Source organism: Fusarium sambucinum, chromosome II (assembly GCF_050947815.1).
Source record: "Fusarium sambucinum isolate potato_lamoka chromosome II, whole genome shotgun sequence".
NCBI lineage: Eukaryota > Fungi > Ascomycota > Sordariomycetes > Hypocreales > Nectriaceae > Fusarium > Fusarium sambucinum.
The window spans coordinates 7,355,674-7,378,086 of record NC_139293.1 but is presented as its reverse complement, the minus strand read 5'-3'; the positions used below and the strand labels follow the sequence as shown (position 1 = coordinate 7,378,086).

General features: G+C 48.1%; 9 protein-coding genes across 9 annotated transcripts; 5 read left to right on the top strand and 4 right to left on the bottom strand.

Annotated features, from left to right (window-relative positions):
• Positions 1-51: 51 nt before the first annotated feature.
• FSST1_009353 (H(+)-transporting V0 sector ATPase subunit c') lies at positions 52-836 on the top strand (the record flags this gene model as incomplete). The annotated part of the gene is made up of 6 exons (XM_083226318.1): positions 52-99; positions 179-209; positions 277-359; positions 413-519; positions 570-740; positions 794-836. 6 exons carry the CDS (start codon positions 52-54, stop codon positions 834-836), a joined length of 483 nt encoding a protein of 160 aa, XP_083085314.1.
• A 609-nt stretch (positions 837-1,445) lies between these two features.
• On the bottom strand, positions 1,446-2,329 carry FSST1_009352 (uncharacterized protein; the record flags this gene model as incomplete). Its single annotated transcript, XM_083226317.1, has 3 exons — positions 1,446-1,561; positions 1,617-2,108; positions 2,248-2,329. 3 exons carry the CDS (start codon positions 2,327-2,329, stop codon positions 1,446-1,448), a joined length of 690 nt encoding a protein of 229 aa, XP_083085313.1.
• Positions 2,330-5,736: 3,407 nt separating this feature from the next.
• On the top strand, positions 5,737-7,613 carry FSST1_009351 (major facilitator superfamily-domain-containing protein; the record flags this gene model as incomplete). The annotated part of the gene is made up of 5 exons (XM_083226316.1): positions 5,737-6,214; positions 6,267-6,784; positions 6,838-7,159; positions 7,214-7,356; positions 7,425-7,613. 5 exons carry the CDS (start codon positions 5,737-5,739, stop codon positions 7,611-7,613), a joined length of 1,650 nt encoding a protein of 549 aa, XP_083085312.1.
• Positions 7,614-8,854: 1,241 nt separating this feature from the next.
• Positions 8,855-11,078, top strand: FSST1_009350 (Rec8 like protein-domain-containing protein; the record flags this gene model as incomplete). Its single annotated transcript, XM_083226315.1, has 4 exons — positions 8,855-8,873; positions 8,929-8,977; positions 9,022-9,294; positions 9,353-11,078. 4 exons carry the CDS (start codon positions 8,855-8,857, stop codon positions 11,076-11,078), a joined length of 2,067 nt encoding a protein of 688 aa, XP_083085311.1.
• A 396-nt stretch (positions 11,079-11,474) lies between these two features.
• On the bottom strand, positions 11,475-13,214 carry FSST1_009349 (GTPase-activating protein MRS6; the record flags this gene model as incomplete). The annotated part of the gene is made up of 3 exons (XM_083226313.1): positions 11,475-11,809; positions 11,997-13,075; positions 13,141-13,214. 3 exons carry the CDS (start codon positions 13,212-13,214, stop codon positions 11,475-11,477), a joined length of 1,488 nt encoding a protein of 495 aa, XP_083085310.1.
• Positions 13,215-13,693: 479 nt separating this feature from the next.
• FSST1_009348 (ribosomal protein S5 domain 2-type protein) lies at positions 13,694-14,704 on the bottom strand (the record flags this gene model as incomplete). The annotated part of the gene is made up of 1 exon (XM_083226312.1): positions 13,694-14,704. One exon carries the CDS (start codon positions 14,702-14,704, stop codon positions 13,694-13,696), a length of 1,011 nt encoding a protein of 336 aa, XP_083085309.1.
• Positions 14,705-17,209: 2,505 nt separating this feature from the next.
• Positions 17,210-19,804, top strand: FSST1_009347 (ferric reductase like transmembrane component-domain-containing protein; the record flags this gene model as incomplete). Its single annotated transcript, XM_083226311.1, has 1 exon — positions 17,210-19,804. One exon carries the CDS (start codon positions 17,210-17,212, stop codon positions 19,802-19,804), a length of 2,595 nt encoding a protein of 864 aa, XP_083085308.1.
• Positions 19,805-20,578: 774 nt separating this feature from the next.
• On the top strand, positions 20,579-21,129 carry FSST1_009346 (uncharacterized protein; the record flags this gene model as incomplete). Its single annotated transcript, XM_083226310.1, has 3 exons — positions 20,579-20,775; positions 20,830-20,966; positions 21,023-21,129. 3 exons carry the CDS (start codon positions 20,579-20,581, stop codon positions 21,127-21,129), a joined length of 441 nt encoding a protein of 146 aa, XP_083085307.1.
• A 243-nt stretch (positions 21,130-21,372) lies between these two features.
• Positions 21,373-21,921, bottom strand: FSST1_009345 (Molybdopterin biosynthesis MoaE; the record flags this gene model as incomplete). Its single annotated transcript, XM_083226309.1, has 2 exons — positions 21,373-21,719; positions 21,777-21,921. 2 exons carry the CDS (start codon positions 21,919-21,921, stop codon positions 21,373-21,375), a joined length of 492 nt encoding a protein of 163 aa, XP_083085306.1.
• Between the last annotated feature and the right edge of the window lie 492 nt (positions 21,922-22,413).

The window sequence follows — 22,413 nt, the reverse complement described above, 5'->3', positions numbered from 1 at the left end:
TTATACGTCGCCCTTGACTTTTGAGCTCGTCGACGGCCGCATCTCTTTACCATGGCAGAATCAGAGCTTGCCCCCAAGTTTGCCCCCTTTATTGGGATGGTAAGTATTCCTCATGTCCAGTCTACGGCTAGACAGCGACCCAGGGGTGGACGCGATTGCTGATGCGGCGACTTTCTAGGCCGGAATTGCAGCTGCAATGATCTTCGGATGTACGATCCTCCATCTTCTTTACGCGACACAATGATCTCGAGAATGAATACTAAACCAGCGTGATAGGTATTGGAGCTGCCTATGGCACAGCGAAGTCTGGCATTGGCATTGCTGGTGTCGGTACCTTTCGACCAGATCTCATCATGAAGGTAGTGAACCAATCATCTAGTCCAACAGCGACTATTTCTAAATCATCTCGCAGTGTCTAATTCCAGTCGTTATGTCCGGTATCATCGCCGTCTATTCGCTAGTCATCTCCGTCCTCATCGCTGAGGATCTCGACCCTTATAAGAACTACAGCTTGTTTTCGTACGTCAACACGAACTCTTCTCAGCAAACACGAATACTGATAATAGCAGGGGCTTTATGCATCTCGGGTGTGGTATTGCAGTCGGCATGACTGGTCTTGCCGCTGGTTACTGTATCGGAATTGTTGGCGACACTGGTGTCCGTGCCTATATGGAACAGTCCAGGATTTTCGTCGGCATGGTCCTGATTCTTATTTTCGGCGAAGTTCTCGGTCTCTACGGGTAAGACTTCCCAACATATGTCATACATATGGCTCATACTGACTCTGTCACAGCCTCATTGTTGCCCTGATTCTTAACACCAAGAGCAAGGGTTAGATGAGACACGATTCGTATCGCAATCACACACCTATTCATATGACCTTTCTCAGGAGGAACCGACGTGTACGTTGAGGGAGCTCTGAGCTGCCATCCAGATACGGGGATAAACCATTGTTTGTACATCGGGCATGGCGTTATTGGACGTGTAACATATTTTTCAACGAGGTAGAAGAACAGCGGAGAAGTTGACAGTATCTAGTTTCAAGAATACATGCAAAGTCTAAACTAACATGATATTTTCAAATTTGTTTTCATAGGTGGGTAGCTTTCAGCGATACTGAAATGGTTGTTGAATTTCATGCGATGTGCGAGCTACCTGATGCGGCTTATCCAGCACTATGCGATCTTACGATTGAAAGCGAGTGACGGAGAAGAATACTTTGGCTCATGACAGCCGTCTCATGCCGTCAGTCAGTTTGCATATGGAAAATCCGCGAACCCGTCATATGACATGCCTCATCAGTAACCCAATCTAGATCATAACGCCTTGAGACAATGCGGCAAAATGCTTCAGCAAGAACCAGCCCTGACACAGCAGCAGCGACCCAGCACAGTAGGAAGAGAGAAAATGACGGCAAAGGAAATGAAAGAATCCATAGAGCAGAATCATAGCAAACGCCTTCCTCCCATACGACGGAACAGCTTCTTACGGCTCCCAGCATCTTGTTCTCGACGGTAAGAAGTCCAGCTCCTCTGCCGCTCATCCGAGTCCTTCATCCGAGCTACCCGGTTATTAGCGACTGCACCATACAATTCATTATGGCTTCTCAAACTTACCCAGGAACCAGTCCCATTGGCGGTCTTCCCGGATCAAGATATCATCCCCTGTCTCCCGTGCAACTCGTTCTCGACGGGCCCGAGAAGCAGCCACCTCACCAACCAAGTAGGGATCCTCCAAAGGCCTGGATGTGTATCTCTCTTGTGCTTGTTCGCTAATATCAGTCATAACGCGACGAAGGCTGTCTACGGGATCACGCTGTGCTGTCAATCTTCGGTTGGCAACGTTCTGGTAGTGTCGGGCGGCGGGGTTGCTGGATACAGATGACCACGTCGCAATACGAAAGTTGTTCAAATTCGGCTGGGATCGCAAAGGGGCCGCGGGCACTGGAGGCAGGCCGATAGTCTGTTGGCGCGCAGTGGGAGTGGATGTGCCGCTGCTGGAAGGAATCATGGAGCTTCTCACAACCGCATGGTTTCGAGCTGGAGGTGTGTATGAAGGCAAGGTCTCGGGAAACGGGTTTGTTGAGTGGTAAGAGGGAGCTTCTGAGACTGGAGCGGTAAACAGGTCAGCAAGACTGATCTCGTGCCAGATTGCGGAGCTTTTGCTAGCGGCGTCCAGCTTCATGATATAAGTAGAGCTGCCGGCCTTGCAAAGTGCTTACGATCGAAGCCGTCTTGGTCGACTTACCATAAGATGGAGCAGCTGAACGAACCGAAGCTGTCTCGAAGTCGTCGTTGCTATACCGAGGGGTAGCGACAGCGCCCGTCATGATGGCAGTGTGTAGTGGAAATACAGTTGAGAGCAGAGTGGAAGAGGGGCAGCACAAGACAACTTGAGCATTAGTCTCGAGATTGTCGGGGAGGCTGAAGTTAAGTAGCGAGACGAGACGAGACAGCACAGCAGCTGAATCACAGAGCAAGAGGCTGGGACGCTTCAGAGGTTTGTGAAAGGTCAGAGGGCAAGACAAGTGAGACTCGTTGGAGTGTGTAGGATTGAATCAGAACAATAGCCTTTTTGTCTTGTCCTGGGCTGAGGCCAAGCTAGGTGGACAGGGATGGTCAGTATGCCCAAGAGTTTAATGCACAACCACGGATAAACATGCATGGAGATTCCAAGGATGTAGCAGAAAGGTGTGTGGAAAGGAAGCGAGCGAGCGAGGTAAATAGGCGCAAGAGCGAGTACAGAATACAAGAAAGTTATTGGCAACCGGAGCACTTCGGGGAGGTACCAGGTTCAACCCGAGCCAAGGTCTAGGCCGCCAGCCGTATCGCATCGTGGCGTGGAAATCCAGGGCGTGGAGGTTGCAAGGGGGACTGAGATGCGGGGACACGTGAGAAAAGACAGCGACGATGATGCTGTGGAGGACCTTGAGCAGCACCATGACGCGTTCTGTTCAAGGCAAGATAGAAGCAGAACTCTGTTGCTTGCTCGGCATAATCGAGCAGGTTTGTTGATGGTTGCTTGTTTGTGTTTGTGACACAAACTCAACTCTTGCATATATCCTTACATTTTCTTTGATTGCCACAACTCCAACAGATGTGCAGAGACAGGGTGCACGAAAGCATCAAAAGGATGCACTGTGACATCCCTATTTAGGTACAACCATCAGCGAGCTCCCCTGAAGACGTTCGGGCGTTTTCCTTAGTAGGAATAATGAGCTTCCACAGATGCTTCGATACGGCGATAGCGGGGTATACGGACTGTTTGCCGGGCCTTGGACCGGCGAGGCCTCGGGGGGGCTTTTTACCCACTATGAATGGCGGGGTTGTTAATGCTGTGGATTATCGGGCTGTGTTCGCAGGGAGGGACTCAGATAGAAGTTCAGATGGCCAATCAACAGGACTGCTGCAATCTTCTTGGCTTTGAACTTCCATGGCAAAACCCGCAGAAACAGCGTAACTGACGGAAGCCAATGTTTCACGTCGACAATGTTTACGGTTCTCAATCCGGTTTTGTCAAAGACAACGTGGTTGGGCTATTCGTACCTTGGTGGAGCTTGATGATGATGCATTTGACGTTGAGCTTACGTTTTTATAGCCAAGTTTGTTCTCCGTCTCGTCCTGTTGCAAGAATAGACACAGCTGTCACGATATGTCCTTCAAGTTGCCGATCTCCCTAGCCGGTCTGCGAGCCGCACGGTCGGGCCAGCCTATGATACTAGACCTGACTATTCTTTTGGGATTCTCAAATTGCGCTATGTGACTCCCAACAGCATTCAACCTTGTGCAGAGCAACGACAACACCATCACTTTGGAACTTGTGCGCTAGTCCCCACAAGTGTTGATGTCTTGAGTCGATGTCTTGAGCGCACTAGAGGACTTGGGGAGTTGGTGTGCTGCCGCCCGCACGACTTCGCGCCGACTCATTCGACAGATAGACTCCAAAATCAATGCCTTGGTGTAGAGAATGATCAATCAGAAGCGGAGTGGCTTGTATGATCACCAGACGACTGGAACCTTAAACTTATGACTTTTGTTTGGCATATTATAGATGCAGGAACAGGTGCGAGACATCAAGCACCCCTCTAAACGCCATTGTGAGATATCTTTTGCATCAGGACTTGCCTGTGAGGCACTATTGAATATTCCCCACTTTCTCTTGAGAGGAGAGTCTATTGCAAGCCACCAGCCGACCCGAGCTCATTTCTCCGAGCTTCGAGACTTGTCGGTTGAATTTAGGCGACTCAGTTTTATCTCAGGGGAAGCGGCACGGTTCGCACCGAGATGGCCATTGGGGGTCGCAAAATGGGTGTCTTGCTCAAGCTGAGCGTAATCCGCATGCTGTACTCTGATAGCGGTAGAGGGCGGTGAGAACGTTCTGCTGACGTGCATCGACAGCTACCCAATATAGGAAGCGTGTGTAAGAATATAAGGCTACTGCATTTTGGGTGGTTGGACCCTTGAAACCGACAAGCCAAGTGGTGTTGTTTGGTTTTCACGAGAGGGAGTCCGGAAAATCTCGTATCGAAGCGCTGTGCTGTTTCATGATGATGGTCCTTATGAAGTGTCAGTGTTAAGCCGCTTGGTATTCCCTTGCATTTCTTCCTGCGTGGGTACAAAGGTAGTGATATGTATCTCTGATGATGACGATGATGCCCAGGTAATTCAGTGGAGTTGTATGATGTGTGCCTGCCTAACGCCGACTTCACGCCAGTCCAGGTCGGGGCTCCTTCCTTTCTTGTATATCACATGTATTTTAGGTACCTTCTTTCCTATGACAAAAGCAAGTGAGATCTTTGTGCATGTAGAGCTTCGCCTATTTCTTTTTACGGGCAAGATACTAAGTAAAATGGTATATTTCCTATCCCACTGGAATAGGTACGTATAAGGTTCAGGTATTGGAAATTTCTACCTCTTACGTACCTAGGTAGGTAGGTAGGTACATCTACTAGTAATATTCTATTGAATGTTTCTACAGCAGAGTCTGTAACAAGGATAGATCCAACATCACATCTCGTTGAACCAGGTCAAAACGAGACATGGATATTTTCTTGGAATATTCTTATCGAAAGGATGACCCCGGTCCTAAGCCAGCAGATGCTATGTCAACAGGATGGATGTTGGCCTCAGTTGCACCATCCAATAGGCGGGTCAGCCCCCCAAGGATAGCAACCATCTCAAATCTTCTAAACTCCTAAAATGTCAGATGAGCTACCATCTCGCAGTTATCTAAACCCAGGAATGCACCATCCCATAATAAGAGAAAATTCGAGGCCTTTGAGCTGGTAACTATCGTACCGCACTGTGACCTGGTCGGAAGCATGCAAGGGGACAATCTGAGATTGTCACTATCCTCATCCTTGCTTCCTGCAATTAACCCAAAAGACTTACAGTAAATAACAAAACCAAAGGAATTGCCATGTTTTTTTTGTCTTTTTCTTTTCTACGACTCAACCTCCCTCGATTAACATCCATGTCTTTTCTGTGTTATCAAGCTCAAAAAGACCTATTATCTTATCGGGTAGTTGAAGGCGTGATACCTAGAGAGTATCTCGCCATTAACTTGACGTAGGGACACCAATGTTGCAGCTGGTTAATTTTTTTCCGAATCCATGCCCTATTGAGAGCTCGATCTTTCTTATCACAAAAAGAAGAATCTAATATAAGATTGTACACACCGAGACACTACACTGTATTCTAAAAGCTGGGATTTCGAGTTCACTCTTATCAAATAGCCATGCGAGATGATTTATCTATCTCTGAAGAACCTGGAGTACTAGTACCTGAGTCACAGAGAAATGACGCCGAAGATGTCGTTCAACATCGTGAAGACCAGCCCCTACTTCACGCACCCGATGAGGACACCTGGAAACCCCCGCGGGGGTTCACATGGATTCAGCTAGCTATCATGTCTAACGTCTTTCTCTACGGGCTTGACAGTACAATCACTGCTGCTACGTATGCTGTCATCAGCTCTGAGTTTGATGCGGCCAACACAGCTTCGTGGTTGACTACTTCATATCTTATCACAAGCACGGCCTTTCAGCCGCTCTATGGAAGAGTGTCTGATATTTTTGGTCGACGTTTGTGCTTCTTTATCTCAACTTTCACCTTTGCTCTTGGGTGCCTTGGATGCGGTCTTGCGAGCAATGTGGTCTTTCTCAACGTCATGAGGGCGTTGACTGGCTTTGGTGGAGGAGGCCTGATGACAATGGGTGAGTGTAACCCTGACTATTCTGGAACCATTTCATTAACTACAGTTTGAAGCTACCATTGTCAACTCAGACATGATTCCGTTTCGTAAACGTGGAATGTACCAAGCTCTTCAGAACGGTATCTATGGGTTTGGAGCCATATCTGGAGCCTGCTTTGGAGGCTCGATTGCAGACCATATTGGATGGCGATGGTGTTTCCTGCTTCAAGTCCCGGTCTCGATTGCAGCCTTGATAATTGGCGCTTTAGTTGTTTCTAATCAAACCACATGTTCCGAATCTGAGAACAACCTGGGTGCCGTTTGGAAGAGGGTTGACTTTACCGGGTCTCTACTCATGGTCATGGCAGTCTCTATTCAACTCTTGGGACTAAGCCTTGGGGGCAATGAGCTACCTTGGAGCAGTCCTTGGGTCATTGGATGCTTGGTCGGCAGTATCGCTTTGTTCGCGTTGTTTTTTCTCGTCGAGGCAAAGACAAGCGCTATTCCAGTAATTCCTCTTCGTTTGTTACAAGGAAGGCTCCCTATTTCGACGCAGTTTGCAAATGTCTGCGCAGGTATGGCCGCTTATGGAGTAAGTTAACCATAAAATGACCTCTTTATACTCGCTTTACTGAATTTTCGCAGTACCTGTTTATGCTCCCGCTTTTCTTCCAAGTTGTTCTTCTTGACTCGGCTACTACCGCCGGGGCCCGGCTTGCAATTCCATCTCTGGCAACCCCAATCGGTGGTGTTATTGCCGGTGTCGTAATGTCTCGCTGGGGCAAATTACTCACTCTTGTGCGCATTGGAGCTTTCCTGATGGTATTAGGGAATGGCTTAGTAGCTTCGTTACGGTTCCATGACTCGAAGTGGAAGTACTTTGTTTACGTCTTTCCGGCGAACCTTGGTCAGGGCATTATTTATCCCGGAATTCTCTTTACTTCACTCGCTTCATTCTCGCATTCCGGTGAGCTTCCATATTTCCACCTATCAACCTTTGACTGACATGACATATATCTAGATCATGCAGTTACCGCCTCGACAGTGTATCTTGTCCGTTCGATGGGAACGGTTTGGGGCGTTTCGACTACTTCTGCCATTGTGCAAACCACCCTCAGCGCTCGCTTACCGGAAGCATTGACCGGCGTGCCAGATAAATGGAGTGTAAGTCTTATTAAATCTTATCCAAAATCTCAAAACGTCCTCAGAACATTTATTGATAGCACCACTAGATCATTGAGCAAATTCGACACTCGGTCGATTACGTTCACGAGCTCCCCTTGGACCTGCAACTCAAGGTTCGTTTAGTCTATTATGATGGGATCAGATATGCCTTTGGTGTCTCAACCGCCGTTGCTATTATAGGGTTCTGCGCCGCTTGCATCGCTAGCGGAACCGGGCTTCGAACCACTCACAAGTAACTGGAAAGAACCCGTGAGGAGCCAGTCCTCGATAAATCTCAGGCAGAATACACGGCATGCGTTTATAAAGCCAGGATGGCCAGACGTCTAGTCGCCAAAGCTAATCAGAGTTTCCCCATGGTCGGGGACCCAAAGTCCGATAGTATCATCTCAACCGTTTCCTTCATCCACACTGAACGCTTCCCACTTCTTCACCCCTTTGTCTACTCACGTAGCTCGACAGAGCAAAAGAACGTCTCCTGCGATACTTCTACTTCGAAGGAGGTGGGTCAAAAAGTGAGGTTCTGCCCGGGCTCGAACCGGGGACCTTCTCGGTGTTAACGAGATGTCATAACCAACTAGACCACAGTACCATATATTTCCTGATATTTGATGCTGGTCTGTTGAGAATCCGCTACTATATTCCGAAGTCAATGCTTCGATATCTTCATTTCCTGAAATAATGGCTGTAGTCTTTCGTCGTGCGCATTACAGACTCTGTCAGCAAACAGGGAGAGGGCCATATATAGCTTTTCCAAAATAGGTAACAATAGAGGATTGACTTTCCGCAGCGGAATTGTCGTGTGAGGTTGACGTACACTGTAAGAGGTACTACCATCGTATTGAGAGCAGACCAAAATTAATGGTCTTGAAGATCTGACTCAAATCTAGCTTGCAATCTGATGTGAGTACATCCGAACAATCGAGCGAATCCTCTGAAGCAACTCGCTTGATAGATATAATATCGATGGAAAAACCGAGGAGTATGTGGCAAACTAAAAAGAAGGCCATTGAAGACAGAAGAGCTTATCAATAGACAGTAAGTCATATGGTAGAAGAATGTTTTGCACTATCTTCAGATGCATAAAGACAATGGCTCAATGAATATCGCAAATCCTGCAGACAATAGGAGGAATTCAAGTGCAAATGCCAAGTTGCAGGCTACCACTTGGTGCTGCCTGAGGTGCCAGCTGCTTGACAGTGACTGCCAGGCGTTGAAACTGCTCCCGTGAGAGGCTCTCTTAATTTCGACTGCGCATGACGCATTCTCGTCACTTTTATTTTCTCCGCATCCTCGCATCAACTTCTCCTAAGTAATTCGAACTCACCTCATCCAGTATCACCAACAACGTTGACCCGGGCCTCCAACATCAGCGGTAGGCAGAGACTACACACTCCGATTCAAAAGAAGCTGCTTCCTGTCCTCCTTGATCGAATTCTCTAGGTCTTTTCGAGTCTTCAGATGCGCATGAGAGAGCGCCATGTTTTATAGTCACGAGAGTAAGTGAGGCTATCATGCAACGCTTCTACTTCAACAGACTAACGTATACATTAGTTCTCAGCAACACCCAGTATGGGGTTGCTACTATCTGGTATTTTTTGAGGTACTTGTACTGTTTCCAACACCCTCGCTTACATATCCAAATAGGCTCGTCGCTACCGTGGGCAATGGTAGCCAGAAACGTCTGACTCGTAAAGCAATTCAAGGCGTTGACGTTCCAAAGGCATGCGAGACTATCATTGACCCGGGGGCCCCCTTGGCCTTGCGTCTTCAGGGAAATCTCCTTTACGGAGTTTCTCGAGTCTATTCTCAGCAATGCCATTATGTTCTTTCAGATGCTGAAAAGACACAATCACACATGATGACTTTCTTTCGGGCCATGAACACAAACGAAACAGACCCAAACGCGGGCAAGTCAAAGTAAGCAATTCTTTGTTGTTATCAAAACTCTTTGTAACTGACCTTTTACTCCTTCGAGGCGACACCAAATCACTCTCCAAGATGACCCATCCTTTGATCCTTTGTCCACTGTCCCAAAACTAGATCTTTTGGCCAGTGTCGATGATTTGGTTTTCCTTTCAACTCAATTGTCGACGCAGAACAATGTCTCTCAAATGACCCCAATGACCCAGGGCACAAGTTCTTCTGGCCGAGGTCACTCACTCTTCAACTTCGGCTTCCCACAGTCTTCTCAATCTGGTCGGAGCTATCGTCTTCCAACTGACCTCGACCTTGATTTACCAAAGCCATTTCATGCACAAGCTCTATTCGAAGAATTCAACCCTTTCGGCGAAGACATAGCAAATATTCCCGATCTTGATCTCAACTTGGATATTGACGGAAACCTTATTGATCTTGGTGATCTCGAGCCAGAGCTTCCTGCTCTTCCTGGAACCGCAGCATACGAAGAACAACTCCACATCCAGGCAGCCAACGCCGACGCCAACAAAGGGTACGACACAGGTGACAACATGATCATCATGGGCGAGGATTCTCTGCCTGAGGCTGGACCATTTTCCAAGCGACCAACTGCTAAACAGCCTACCTCTAATGCCGAACCAGCCACTACATCGACAACCGAGACTCTAGAAGTCAAGGCCCCTTTACGGCGGGGAAGGCCACGACGGAAGCACCAAATGATTGACAAGAAGGATTATGTCCCTATGGCTACGATTCGCGGATGGTGTGCGGCCTATCCTGATAACATGAAAGCTCTTCTCAAGTCACGCCCAGCAACTACAACAACCCAGGCCCGCCGCAACGCCAAGGCCTTCCTTTTTGGCAATGGACTTGCTTACGTCGCCAGAACTCCATTAGGGAGGGCTCACCCTCTTGCTGGAAAGTTTTCTGGGATGACCCTGTTGGCGCAGCTTCAGGGACGAGATCCCGAACCAGAGCCAGAGCTTCAGCATCGAGGTCGCCGTCGTACATCGGCTGAAGCTTTTCCATATGAGCAAGATGAAGAGCGAAATATCCGTCAGAGAACTGGGCATAGGAATGTTGTCGACGAATTTGGACGTGGGTATGACAATGACACGGGTGCAGTCATGTTCGGCGAAGATCTCGCCCCCGAGATGGGATTGGATGCAGCGAATGGCCTTGAAGACCGCCACTCATCTTCCATGGCTCCATGGAGCCGTCCTCCCTCTATCGCACCTGGCTCATCACTTCGAGGACAGGGAAGCGTGCAGAAAAGGCTTCCCGCGCCGAGTCCCCTACATGGCCGCGGTAGTGTGGTTCGCTCTATTGAGCGCTTCAGCGATCTTTCTGACTTGCCTCACAATTCTGATGATGTGGCAATATTGCACTCACAAGACTCCTCTCTGGGTGATGAAGGGTTTATGGGCGACTTTGACTTTACCAATGGGAAAGAAACACAGGGCTCCGGCGTTATCGATTCTTCTGCTCTTGATTTTTTGGGTTACGCCACTATTCGTGCACAGGAAAAGGGCTATACTCGTCCCCGTGATCGGACTGACCGTCGCTGGATTGACTTCCATACACTCACCGAGGAGCTCGATGATCCGGCCAGCACAAAGAAGTTTGTTTCAGAGGCGTTTATGCATGTTCTCGTTCTTGCCACCAAGACCGCTATCGCCGTGGAGCAAGAAGGCATCGCTAACAACCAGCCTTTTGGTACTATCCGCATAGGAATCACTGTTGTCGAGCAAGACGCCGATGACATGGCCGACGAGCTGGCCTAGACTTGTTTTCATAAATTGCGGGATCTGACAGGTACATATTCACATATACTCGGTCTGTACCACAGGAAGACTTACGAAAAGAACGGCCCATGACATTGCGGATTTAGCGGCATCACCTGGGTTTATTTTGACGGGGAAACGGAATTACTAATTCTTGGGAGTTCGGGGAAGTTTGGTCGGAAACAATATGGGCAATGGGACAAACCAAAAGGACATGGGAAACAGGTATGGGTGCACAGGTGCATACGACGATTTCGGGAAGCAAAATAGAGAGCATCAACAAGCATTTATGGTGCATGGGAAATTTCCTCGGAGGCAGGCATGGCGCCGTCATAATCGCATAGCGAACAAACAAAAGATCAAAATTAATGGGTGCTTTATATAGTTCGTGTTCATCTAATCATAGAACTCATCATCTGAGGCAGGCTCTCGATCTTCAAACTTCATGTACTCAAGATCGTCTTCCAAGTCAGCATTGACAAGCTTCCAAGCCTCATGGACAGAGTCAAGAATAGAATCATCGAACGCCAGACTTTGCGAATAGGATGAGAATGTAGCAATGTTTCCATCAATATTCAGAGCGTTTATTCCATCGCCCTGTTCATAGTACAGCTTATAAAGCAGTGGAAGTACGTCTTGGCCATTCGTTACGACAGACAAAAGAGACGAAAGAGCTTTATCCAGAAATGATTTCGCAGATGGTGTACAAATGGTACTGAGATATATAGCATCTGCCATTCCTTCGTTAGCATACTGTTCTTAGAAAGATATGAATAGAACAATAAAAAAAGGATGAAGGTGTGTATCAGTTTGTCAGAGATTTGATCGTCATTGGGATTCAGACAATGTAGATAAGTATTCGGTATGTGAATCATCATAACACCAAAGGGGTAGAAAGAAAATGTTGTTGTTACTCACATTGTCCAGAAGGGCACTCCCCAGTGTCGCTTGAGTGTACCATCGCGTAGACGGGAAAGTCTAGAGGATTTTCACCCTCAGAGACTGAGCCCGTTGGAAAGGCCACTACGGCAATAGCAGGCACGGGAGCGCCCTCAGTAAGCAGTTCAAAGAGCGAAGACAAGTCTGCCTTTGTCACCACCGTAAGCCTGCTGATTCGAGGACTGTTGGGGTCAACCGTATCAGTGCCTTGAACCACCAATTTGGCTTTCACATCGATGTCGTTCGTAAACGAAAGTTCAAGGGGGGCCTCGGCTTCAGCAGAGCTAGGGCGCTGCAAATTCTTAATGCCGGAACCCAGCATATAAGTTGCGCCGCCAACAGCTGCTGCTCGGCAGCCCACCTGAGCGACCTCTGACAACCCACCCCATTTGGGATAGATTGCAGCAAAGCCAGTACCAAAAACTCCCATGGAAGTCAGGTGTCTGCTAATCGCAGTCAGGCCATCCTTGACTGATATCTTGCCATCATGGCTCAAAGTCAGTGTGATAACATAGGACTGGAGAGCCGCATCAAGTTTGAACTCAGATGCCAGAAACTGTGCAAGTTCCTCATCGGCATGCGGCTTCCACGTCTCAATTTGAGGTTCCGAATTGAAATCAAGCACAAACTTGAGGAACTTCATCAGAGACCGCTTGGACCGAGCCGGGATGGACTTGTTGGAAAAGACATCTTCGCGAGTCGACGGTATCCGGCTGAGGGAAGGTGTCAACGAGGAATCCGAAGGGGGCTGGTAGATGTAGAAAGAGCCGACAGCGAGGAACTCGATCTGGCGGAATGCTTTCGAATCAACGAGCTGAGTGACAAGCTTCGACCGTGAGTGTATCAACTGGGGCGCGAGAGCCAAACTGTAGGCACGTGCTGAACCCAAGGCGTCATCACGCTTTGCTTCCGCAGCAGAAAATAACCGGGAAGCGTCGGCGGGTCGGTTCTTCTCAGCCCATTCGTCTGCCTCTTGGAGGCTGAAAGCGGCTTCACTACCCCCGTAGAATGGGTTGGGATCGACGTGAAGTATGTTTTTGCCTGAACGCGACAGAGCTCTTCAACAAAGAAGGCTGGGTCAGTCCGACCAAGACACATCTCGACGATGGAATCCAAAGCTTACAGGGCTAGGAGGGACTGTTGTAGCCCAGTGCCACTGATCACTACATCCCACAGGGTGTCTGAGAGGGATTCCATGGTTGAGGTTGAGATTGTTGGAGAGGAGAGGAGAGGAAAGTGTGAGAGTTGATCTGCCTTTTTATGATGCGCGAAGATGAAGAATATTCCAGGTGGGGCAGGGTTGCTAAGCCAGCTGGACCCATGTAAATAAAAGCAAAGTGGCCCGTGCGCAGGGGCTGGGAGTGATGAAAAAGGATTGGCCAACATTTTCCTCTTCTCTTCTTCTTTTTTCCTCATCATCCGCTCAGCCCTCTATGCAATGTCTACCTCTTCTGGCGGAATATTGCTTGTGGCGTGGTAGTTTCATTACTATTCACTTTATGAGTGGTAGAGCAATTTGTCTTCCGGTATCTCCTGCCCTAGAATAAAGTCTGACAGGGTGGGTCGAATGGTATAGACACATTTCTTCTCCAACGTAGTTCATGATAACCATGGCATTGTAGTTAAGGACACAATCATGTTCAGTTATGCATTATCTCTATTGGGGTATCATAAATCTACGACTGAGTGATGGCCGCATTGAACTGTTCCCATCGCTTCGTCGCCCAGGCCAGGAATTGTTCTGATGTGAGGAACTGAGGAGTCAAGGCAATTCCTCCGTGCTTCGAAATAGACAAGATGTTGACCTTTCCGTCCTTGCAATCCACCACAATCGTCACACTCTCGTCGCAGAGTGACTCTTCAAGTCTATCAGGATCAACGAGCATCCAGAACTCGCCGTCAGTGGGCCGGTCGGTTTCTTTGCCAGTGAAGACGACTGCTGTGCAGGCGATTGGGGTGCTGGTGATGCTGAGAGGCCTTGATTCCTTGCGGGAACATACGATCATCTCTCGATCCACATCGAAACGAGCTCCAGGGAGCTTTGTATCTTGTAGTGCGGCCATAGTAGCAGCCCAAGCAGCGTCAAATGGGTTTCCGTCAAAGGAAATAAAGAAGATGTCGATGTAAAGCACCCAGTAGGCCACAACAGACCGATTCTCATTAGGTGCCTCGTCGTCATCCTCTTCCATGCGATCATCGTCGGCTTCGAGGTCTTCCGACGCTGCTGCATGCCATATTCGTAGGTCTTCAGGCTTGATAATCTTAGAGCTGTGGAGGAGAGAGTATATTCGTGTGCTAAGAGTCTGAGCAAGAGTGCTTGGAGGACCACCGGGGAGGAATTGGGGGGCGCATCCTGTAGCGAGTTCAATGTTGGGAACAAGCAGGTCGTACTCTTTCAGCTCGGTTTCGGTATTGGCAGCGCGGTAGCTTGGAATGTTTTGGGTCAAAATAGTCTCGGCTCGGACACCGCAAATAACAGTGGTGTCGCCCACACGCACCACGGCACTACCATCTGCATGGGACAAGCTTGAAACGTTTACCGTTGGGACGCGGGCCTCGTCTGAGGCTCGTCCGTTGCTTCGAGCCGGGCGTACATCGTTGGAGGAGGGCTTGAGGTTGGCGAGTAGATACGGATGAGGAGAAAGTTTGGCAAAAGTAGATCGAGTGAGTCCTGTGGTTGATGCCATTTTAGCAGCAGTATCTCCGTCTCTATGGTCTGTAGAAGATTAAAGCTGATTGTGGTGGTCGAGATTGTTGGGTAGACTCGACTTTTGATGTCAATGATGAAAAGTTGTAGGTATGGTCGCAGCCTCGTGGGGTCGGATGTGGGACGCAGATCTCGTATAACCAGTTAGAAGTCAGTGGGTTGCGAGGCTGAGAAGTTTCGTTCACGGGTATAGGGTAAACAGATTAGCTTAAAAATGATTAATTCAGAAACATATTCTTATTATTGTGATAGGCTAGTAAGATGGAAAGTAGTGTATCATCTTTATGGTTCACTTTATGTATTTGGTTTTGTATGTATCTGGTGCTAGATTTCTGCAAGTTACGCCTATCAAATTACCCATAAATGCAATTGCTCGATTTGTACCTACAGTTACGTTGTAACTACCATCTCGATAGATAGTTAATTATCACGCCAGTTCTTTTCTACGTATAGTATAATTCACAGAATCAGAAAGAAAGAAAAAAGACCAACTCTTATCCCTTGCTCATTATGAACTTCCCTTTCTGTCGTTCTATTACCTACCTGGTAATTAAAGCACAGCCAGTAATGTTGTTAAGGAACAAGATCGACGGCCTCAAGAAGTAGCGAACTCATCACCAACAAGAATTTATTGTCACCTACATCGTTCGGCATGTTGGAGGCGTGGTAAAGAAAGCGACCAACAGCCTACAGGGAAGCCTGGATCGTCTGTTGGTCCTCTCGCCTCATGGTTCGTTTGTTTAATGCCGCCGCGGTCCGCAGTGACTGTGCATGAGAGTCAGTTCATCACCAACAACCAAGCCTGATAACCATCATGGTATTGTTTGCCATCGAAAGATGGGGTATGGATACCATTTTGATATCAAAAAACCGACCCTGACCCAATCATCGCGCTCGGATGATGCTTGACCTTTTTGGGCTTCTAATGCCCGAGAAGAGAAAGGAGATCTTTGAATGAGGTCAAAAGCTTCTCTAGTAGACAAGCACGAATCGAAGGACGCATGCGCTTAAAAACCCCAGAAAACCATGCAATATCAACAGCGAATCATATTTGATGTGTTACCGCCCGTCGACAACCCGCCTGAATAGCCACGGCGTCACTAGTCCAATCAGAGCAGCCTATCGCAACTCATCACCATCACAGAAGCAGCGTTGCATCTTAAATGCTCCACAATGGCTGCTCTTCCGCCATCCGCCAACAGTCTGAGAATGATTACCCGTTGTTTGGAAGGGGGATAGAGCAGTATCTGGATCACGGTCCAAGTGCCAGGAACAGTTTTGCCTCGACCGATCGGGTTTTTAGAGCGCCCAATCCTGTGCCATGCTCAGACGCTCATCTTTTCCTTGATTAGGAATGAGCCAACGGCCGTTGAGAACTTTGACACCAGCAGCCTATATCATCACAGATTTAATTTCTCATCTCGTACATAAAGCGCTAGCTACGATGAAGATACTTCTTTAGCGTCCGCACGCTACCTATTGTATTTGATGAAGAAGGAGAAGAAACGACCAAAGTTTATGCTGACAGTAGATCAGCTATCATGTTACCTATACAAAAAGAACCAAGAAACAAAACCCCAGCCATTGCTGATGATCCCTGGCCCAAACATGCAGTCTTGGAGCTGCAACATGGTTCCTAATCCTAGAAAATATCAACCTTCCGCGGTCCCGCCATCTGAGCCGACCCTTTCTGCCTCTGTATGTCACTCACCACCTCATCAACTCCACCTGCAGACGACTGCGTCTGTTTCTCTCGAATATGATGCCGGCTCGCGGCTGTGTGACAACCGGATGATCCACCGTGGGGAGACGGCATTTCAACAGCCAGCCAATATCAGAGCTCCGTCAGCCGCTGGCCCTTGAAGCTCTTTAGCCACCATTCAGGATCATATGCTTTTATATTAGCACTAGGCATGTATGTTGCTGCACACTCTTCCAGCACGTCAATCTTGAATCCCAGTTCCAATTTTCCCTACCCCTGTCCAGAGTGACAAGCTTGCCGCCGCCGTATCACAAGAGACACCCACCGTATGCAGTGTTCTGCTGAGCCTTAGCTCTGCAGCTCTGCCGTTCTCCGCTTCACCGTGAGGATCTGATCGTCTGAGGCCATATATTCGGCCGCATGCCCTGTTGAACTCCACTGTAGCTTTCGCCTTAAGACCCTGCTCCCTAACCCAAGTTCTTTCGTTTATCATTTGTGTTGCTTATTGTATTTGCCTTTGCACGTTTTATTCAAGAGTCTGGTATCTTTCGATGAGCGCAGATTGACCTGACCGGCTCACCCGTGCACATCTCACTAGATTGCGATCCTCAAGACTCTTATATACCAGTCAGCCAAGTCGCCGATTTGCCTTCTTGGTTTCGCCTTATAATAACCCATACACCACGATATATGAGATTGCCATTGATGTCGAAATAAAAGTGTTTCATCGCGCTTTGTCGCCAATTCATTATCGAACTTGCTGGAGTTTCAACGCTGGTCGAAATGGCTCCCCACTCAAACATCCGTCACATTCTCGAAGAGGCCGCCAACAACTTCTCTGGTTTGGTCAAGCGAATTTCCATTCCTCTAACACCAACAAGTCCACCAGGCCTAGTCCAAGCGCATACACTCGACCCATGGGAGAAGTCAGGAAAATACGGTCGAGGATGGTCTTATTTTGCGCTCGCCCTGATGGGCACCATCCTTGTCATGCGTGTTTGGCACTTCTGGCAGGACAAAATTCGACAAGCTATTTATAAGCAGGAGGTAGAGGAACATTACCAGAATCTCTATAATGCCGAGGCAGAGGCCATGTCTGGTATGCGAAGTGGTCAGAGTCAGCATTTCTTCCCTGAAGGAAACGAAGTGTTGGGTGAAAAGCACTTCCGACCAAGGGCGCATTTCTCTTCTGTCAACATGATCAACGATACTCTGGCTCTGTTTCGATGGATATTCTATCGCCCTATCCCTGATTTTGTATGGGGAAGACGCCGAGTGACATTTTCGTCCTTGGCAGTCCTCACCACTGTCTTCATCTCTCTTGTCTTTGTGGTACTTTACTGCTTCCTGCAACAACCACTTTACTGGCAGAGCATCCAGTTTGGCTCACCTCCCCTGGCTATCCGAGCAGGCATGATATCTATTGCCTTGACGCCTTGGATTATCGCAACCAGCATGAAAGCGAATATTCTTACCACCATTATTGGTATTGGTCCCGAGCGACTCAACGTTTTCCACCGTTGGGCAGGCTATCTATGTTTGTTTTTGTCACTTGTTCACGCCATTCCCTTTTATATCCAGCCTGTTTGGGATGACGGTGGAATGGAAGTATTCCAACGTTTGTTTCCTGGTGGCAGTGGTATTATCTACGGTACAGGCATAGCTTGTCTCGTACCCCTTATCTGGTTGTGTGTCGCCTCACTCCCTTTCATTAGGAGAACAGCTTATGAGGTTTTCGTTATTCTTCATGTTCCCGTTGGAATGCTTTATGTCGGTCTCTTATTCTGGCACACAAAGAACTTTCTCATGTCTTGGGCATATCTATACACAACAATTGCTATCTGGGCATTTTGCTATTTCTTGAGGCTGTTCAAGTTGAACTGGCTCAAGCCTTGGCGCATGTCTTTCATGGTTGGTGATGAAGCAGCCATTACCCTTATGGCCGAGAACGCGGTCAAAGTCACAATTCCAACACAGATGAAGTGGAAACCTGGCCAATACGTCTATCTACGAATGCCTGGAATTTCCATCTTCGAAAACCACCCTTTCACCATCTCGTCGTTATGCAGCGACGATTTCCCTTCAGAGTACGGTGATCAATATCGCGATTGCACGTTGGTGTTCCGACCTTATGGCGGATTCACACGCAAGGTGCTAGACACTGCCATTGAGAAAGGACCTTTCCATACTTATCGTGCATTTTTGGATGGCCCTTATGGTGGCATGCGCCGCGATCTGGCCGCCTTTGATACCTGCATTCTTATCGCAGGCGGAAGTGGTATCACGGCGCTTGTATCACAGCTTCTCAACCTTATTAAAAGAATGAGAGACGGCAAGGCCATCACCAAAAAGGTTGTGGTGATCTGGGCACTCAAGCGACTTGAAGCTATGGACTGGTTCAGGGAGGAATTGAGAATTTGTCGTGAGGCTGCTCCCCCAGAAAGTGTCACTTGCAAGTTCTTTGTGACGTCGGCCGTAAGAGCACGACCTGGCATGGAGGGTGAAAGTCCGTTCAATCAGAACAATGGCCCCCACGGACCCAGGGCTCTGAGCCACATGTTCCATGATAAGCTGGACGGGTTTGTCGCGGGCATTGCTTCCAAAAGAAACTCAGCCCTGATTCATTCCGAGGCCCAGGGCGACCCGGAGCGTGAGCGTGAGCTACGTGCCGAGGACGAGGACCGCATAACAGCCCTTCCTCAGCAAAAGTATCTTCAGCCTCACTCATTCCCACCTCCACCTCCGGGACCACCGCCCACTGATCGGGAGGAGTCTCTTAGAAGGCTCGAAGGGCACGGCTATCCTGAAGACAAGAAGCCTCCGATTGAAGATGCCGATGAGCCTCCAGCGAACGATGGAGAGTTTCACTTCAGACCCATGAAGAATGATAACCCACCTCAGTTCAATTACGCGCCGCGATCACCTCAGCGACTTCCAGAATCATTCCCCACAGAGGAAGAAGCATTTCCAGTACGAGCTCCAGAGCTTGCACACCTTCGGACGGCCAATCCTGAGGCGGGAAGACCACGACCTACATCCACTTTCGGACCGCCATCTGGCTTCGATTTTGGGTTCCCAGAAACCCCAACTGAGTTTCAAAAGAGTCTAATGCGATTTGCATTCCCAGTGCCTCATCAAATCGATGGAGGCTGGAGCGTTGAGTACGGCCGACCAGACCTGGGTTATATGCTCAAAGAATGGGCCACAGGAGGTGCTAATGGACGAGGCATCCTCGGCCGCCGCACAGCTGTGTTCGTTTGTGGTCCGCCAGCTATGAGAGTTGGTGTTGCCAACACAGTAGCTCGACTCCAGGCAGAGATCTGGGGCGACGATGAGCTGGAGGAAATCTTCTTGCACACCGAAAACTACGCCTTGTAGAAGACGGAAGGCGTGCACATAATATGAAGGAGAGTGTAATCCTATGAGTCGTGTTGACTTGAATGGAGGTAGAGCGGAGCAAAGAGATACCATGAGCGATCTGAATTTTTGTTGATTTAGTATACATACCCGCACCATTGTTTTAGGTGTCTAAGCTGTATGAACGGGGCATTGAGCCCGAGCTATATAATATCTATATGACTATTCACGACCACAACAATTAATTGCTTGAACCTGTTCTTATTGAGAAGGATGAGCTGATTCCGTGATCGGAGGAGAATACTAAACATGTGAGAGTATGACATCTATCCATGATGGTTTTCATGACAGATGGGGAAAGTAGCCATAAGGGTTCACGGGAATGCCCCTCCTTCTTGATCAGAAGTCATGATGAACCCCACGCCGAGTGAAGCCATAAAACCGCGATAATATTTAGAGGGCCGTGATTGGGGGATGGCTCAATTGGGGACCTTGGGGTATGATGAAGGAAGCACCTTGATGGCTTCCCTTCGCGCTTCTGTTGCGATGCGACCAACGAGGCAAGCAGTAGGCAGACTTATACCAAAGAGGTCCTCAAAAACCCAAAAACCCTACAAATGTAAATCCTTGACAGAATCCTTGTTAATCAAAACACTTGCCTGCAGGTTTCTACACTCTGGTAGTTGATTTATTACAAAGTTGAGTATAGTGTACACTCAAACTCCAACATTGCTCATACTATTCATTACCATTCCCGAACATTACCTCGAGCATCGACTTCAACAATCAACGACAATGGCAACGCGGCCAGAGAGAGACATCGAGGAGATGGCCAAGGGATGGTCCAAAGCCATGGGGTTCTCCAAGGCCCGATTACAGCGCGTGCACGATCTTGCAGAAGATCAACTTGACGACGCCATCAATGCCGGTCATCTGGTTCTTGAGAATGTGTGTTTGTTTATTCATGCATGCGTAAGGCATGGACAATTCCGGTATGTTTCTATGCTCTGCTGTATCTTAAAACGGTAAACTGACAAAGACTGTAGACCTCCTCTGAACTTTTGGCAAGTTCTTCACTCTGAGTACGGTATTATCGTGTATCCTTCTGCATTCCAGGAAGACATAAATATCCCAGGATTGGGCATCGAAGTGACATTTACAGAGGCATATCGAGGCCATATTAGTAAGCCACCGAATTACTACCCAATGATTTGTATGATCTATACTTACGAGTGATAGTGATGTATGGTGGAACATGCACCAAGTATCCTCCTCGCTGCCCCTTTGAGTTCATGCAAGAACCACCACCGGTCTACCAGAAGGAAACACCAAAGATGGAGACATAAAGGCAATATCCAATTCGATTCGATTCAATGATGGGGATATCCGATGTGATGCAATGATTTTGGTTTTCAGCGAGTGGGTTTGGCGATAGTGGTGCGCCTGGAGTATAGGCTTCAACGTTGTTTGGTGGTGGTGTTTTGAGCGCACGCCAGTTCGGCATGGAGTAAAAGAGTTAAAGACGCAAAGTCACAGTCTCAGCGCATGAATTTTACAACTTCAATATTAAGAGTGATCGGTCAAAAATGTCATATTTCGTGCTGTCCTATAGCTCCATCCCTGTTGGCTCTCCAAACTCCCTCCTCACCTTCGAACTCTTCACGTTTCCATACCTCAACCTTGTTTTTACACTCTTCCAACGCCTCTTCACCTGCCCGCCACGCTGCTTGACGATGAGGAGACGATACAGCGATTAGGATGCTCTCCTCGCCGATAGGAACAGTGCCGAGGCGATGGATCATAGCTACCCCACGTAGACCATGCTTGTCACGAACGTCTTTCGCAATGGCCATCATGGACTTGAGAGCACGAGGGTGATATGCTGTGTATTGCAATTCCTTGACCGGTTTACCAGCAAAGTTATCGCGGGTGGTTCCTGTTCAAGGTCAGACTCTAGTTGAACGAAGGAAGATGAACAAGGGCAAGAGCTTGCCTGCAAAGAGAACAATAGCGCCAGCTGAGGGGCTGCGTACACGGTCCATGATGGCCTGGGGGTTTAAGTGATCGTGTGTCAAGGCGACGTAGCAGTCTTGTTCTGTTTGTTCCCATACATTTTGAGTATTTTGTGAACTCGCCATTTCGAATGACATACTTGAATATAGTAGTGAAGGATACGAATGCAGAGAGGGAGAGTATGAGTTTATGTCTCAGAATTGACTCTCAACCTATCAAGCAAGAGTGGGCTTGGTTTGTATGATAACTACTAACCTACCTACCTAGTAGCTTTGGGAAGTCAGGATGTACAACTATACTACGATAATTAGCATTGTTTAAAGCGAAAACTGGGTGATATGAGCCACTGCACCAAAATAAATGCACATGTATCTTGAAGTTATTTCTATCAATTCATCAATTGCTACTGGTTGCTGTCAAAGTCGCACATGAGCGCTGATCCCGTCGCGAATGACTAAGCCCCACTGACGTACTTTCTCCCTAAGCCTTGACTTTTCAACTTTGATTCGCAAACATCTTTTCACCTCATTGATGTATTATTGCTTTATGAAATCAGTTGGCCTTTCTCTTTTTGTTTCCAAAAGAAAACTTCAAAGCTGAGGTTATCGTGCGCGACG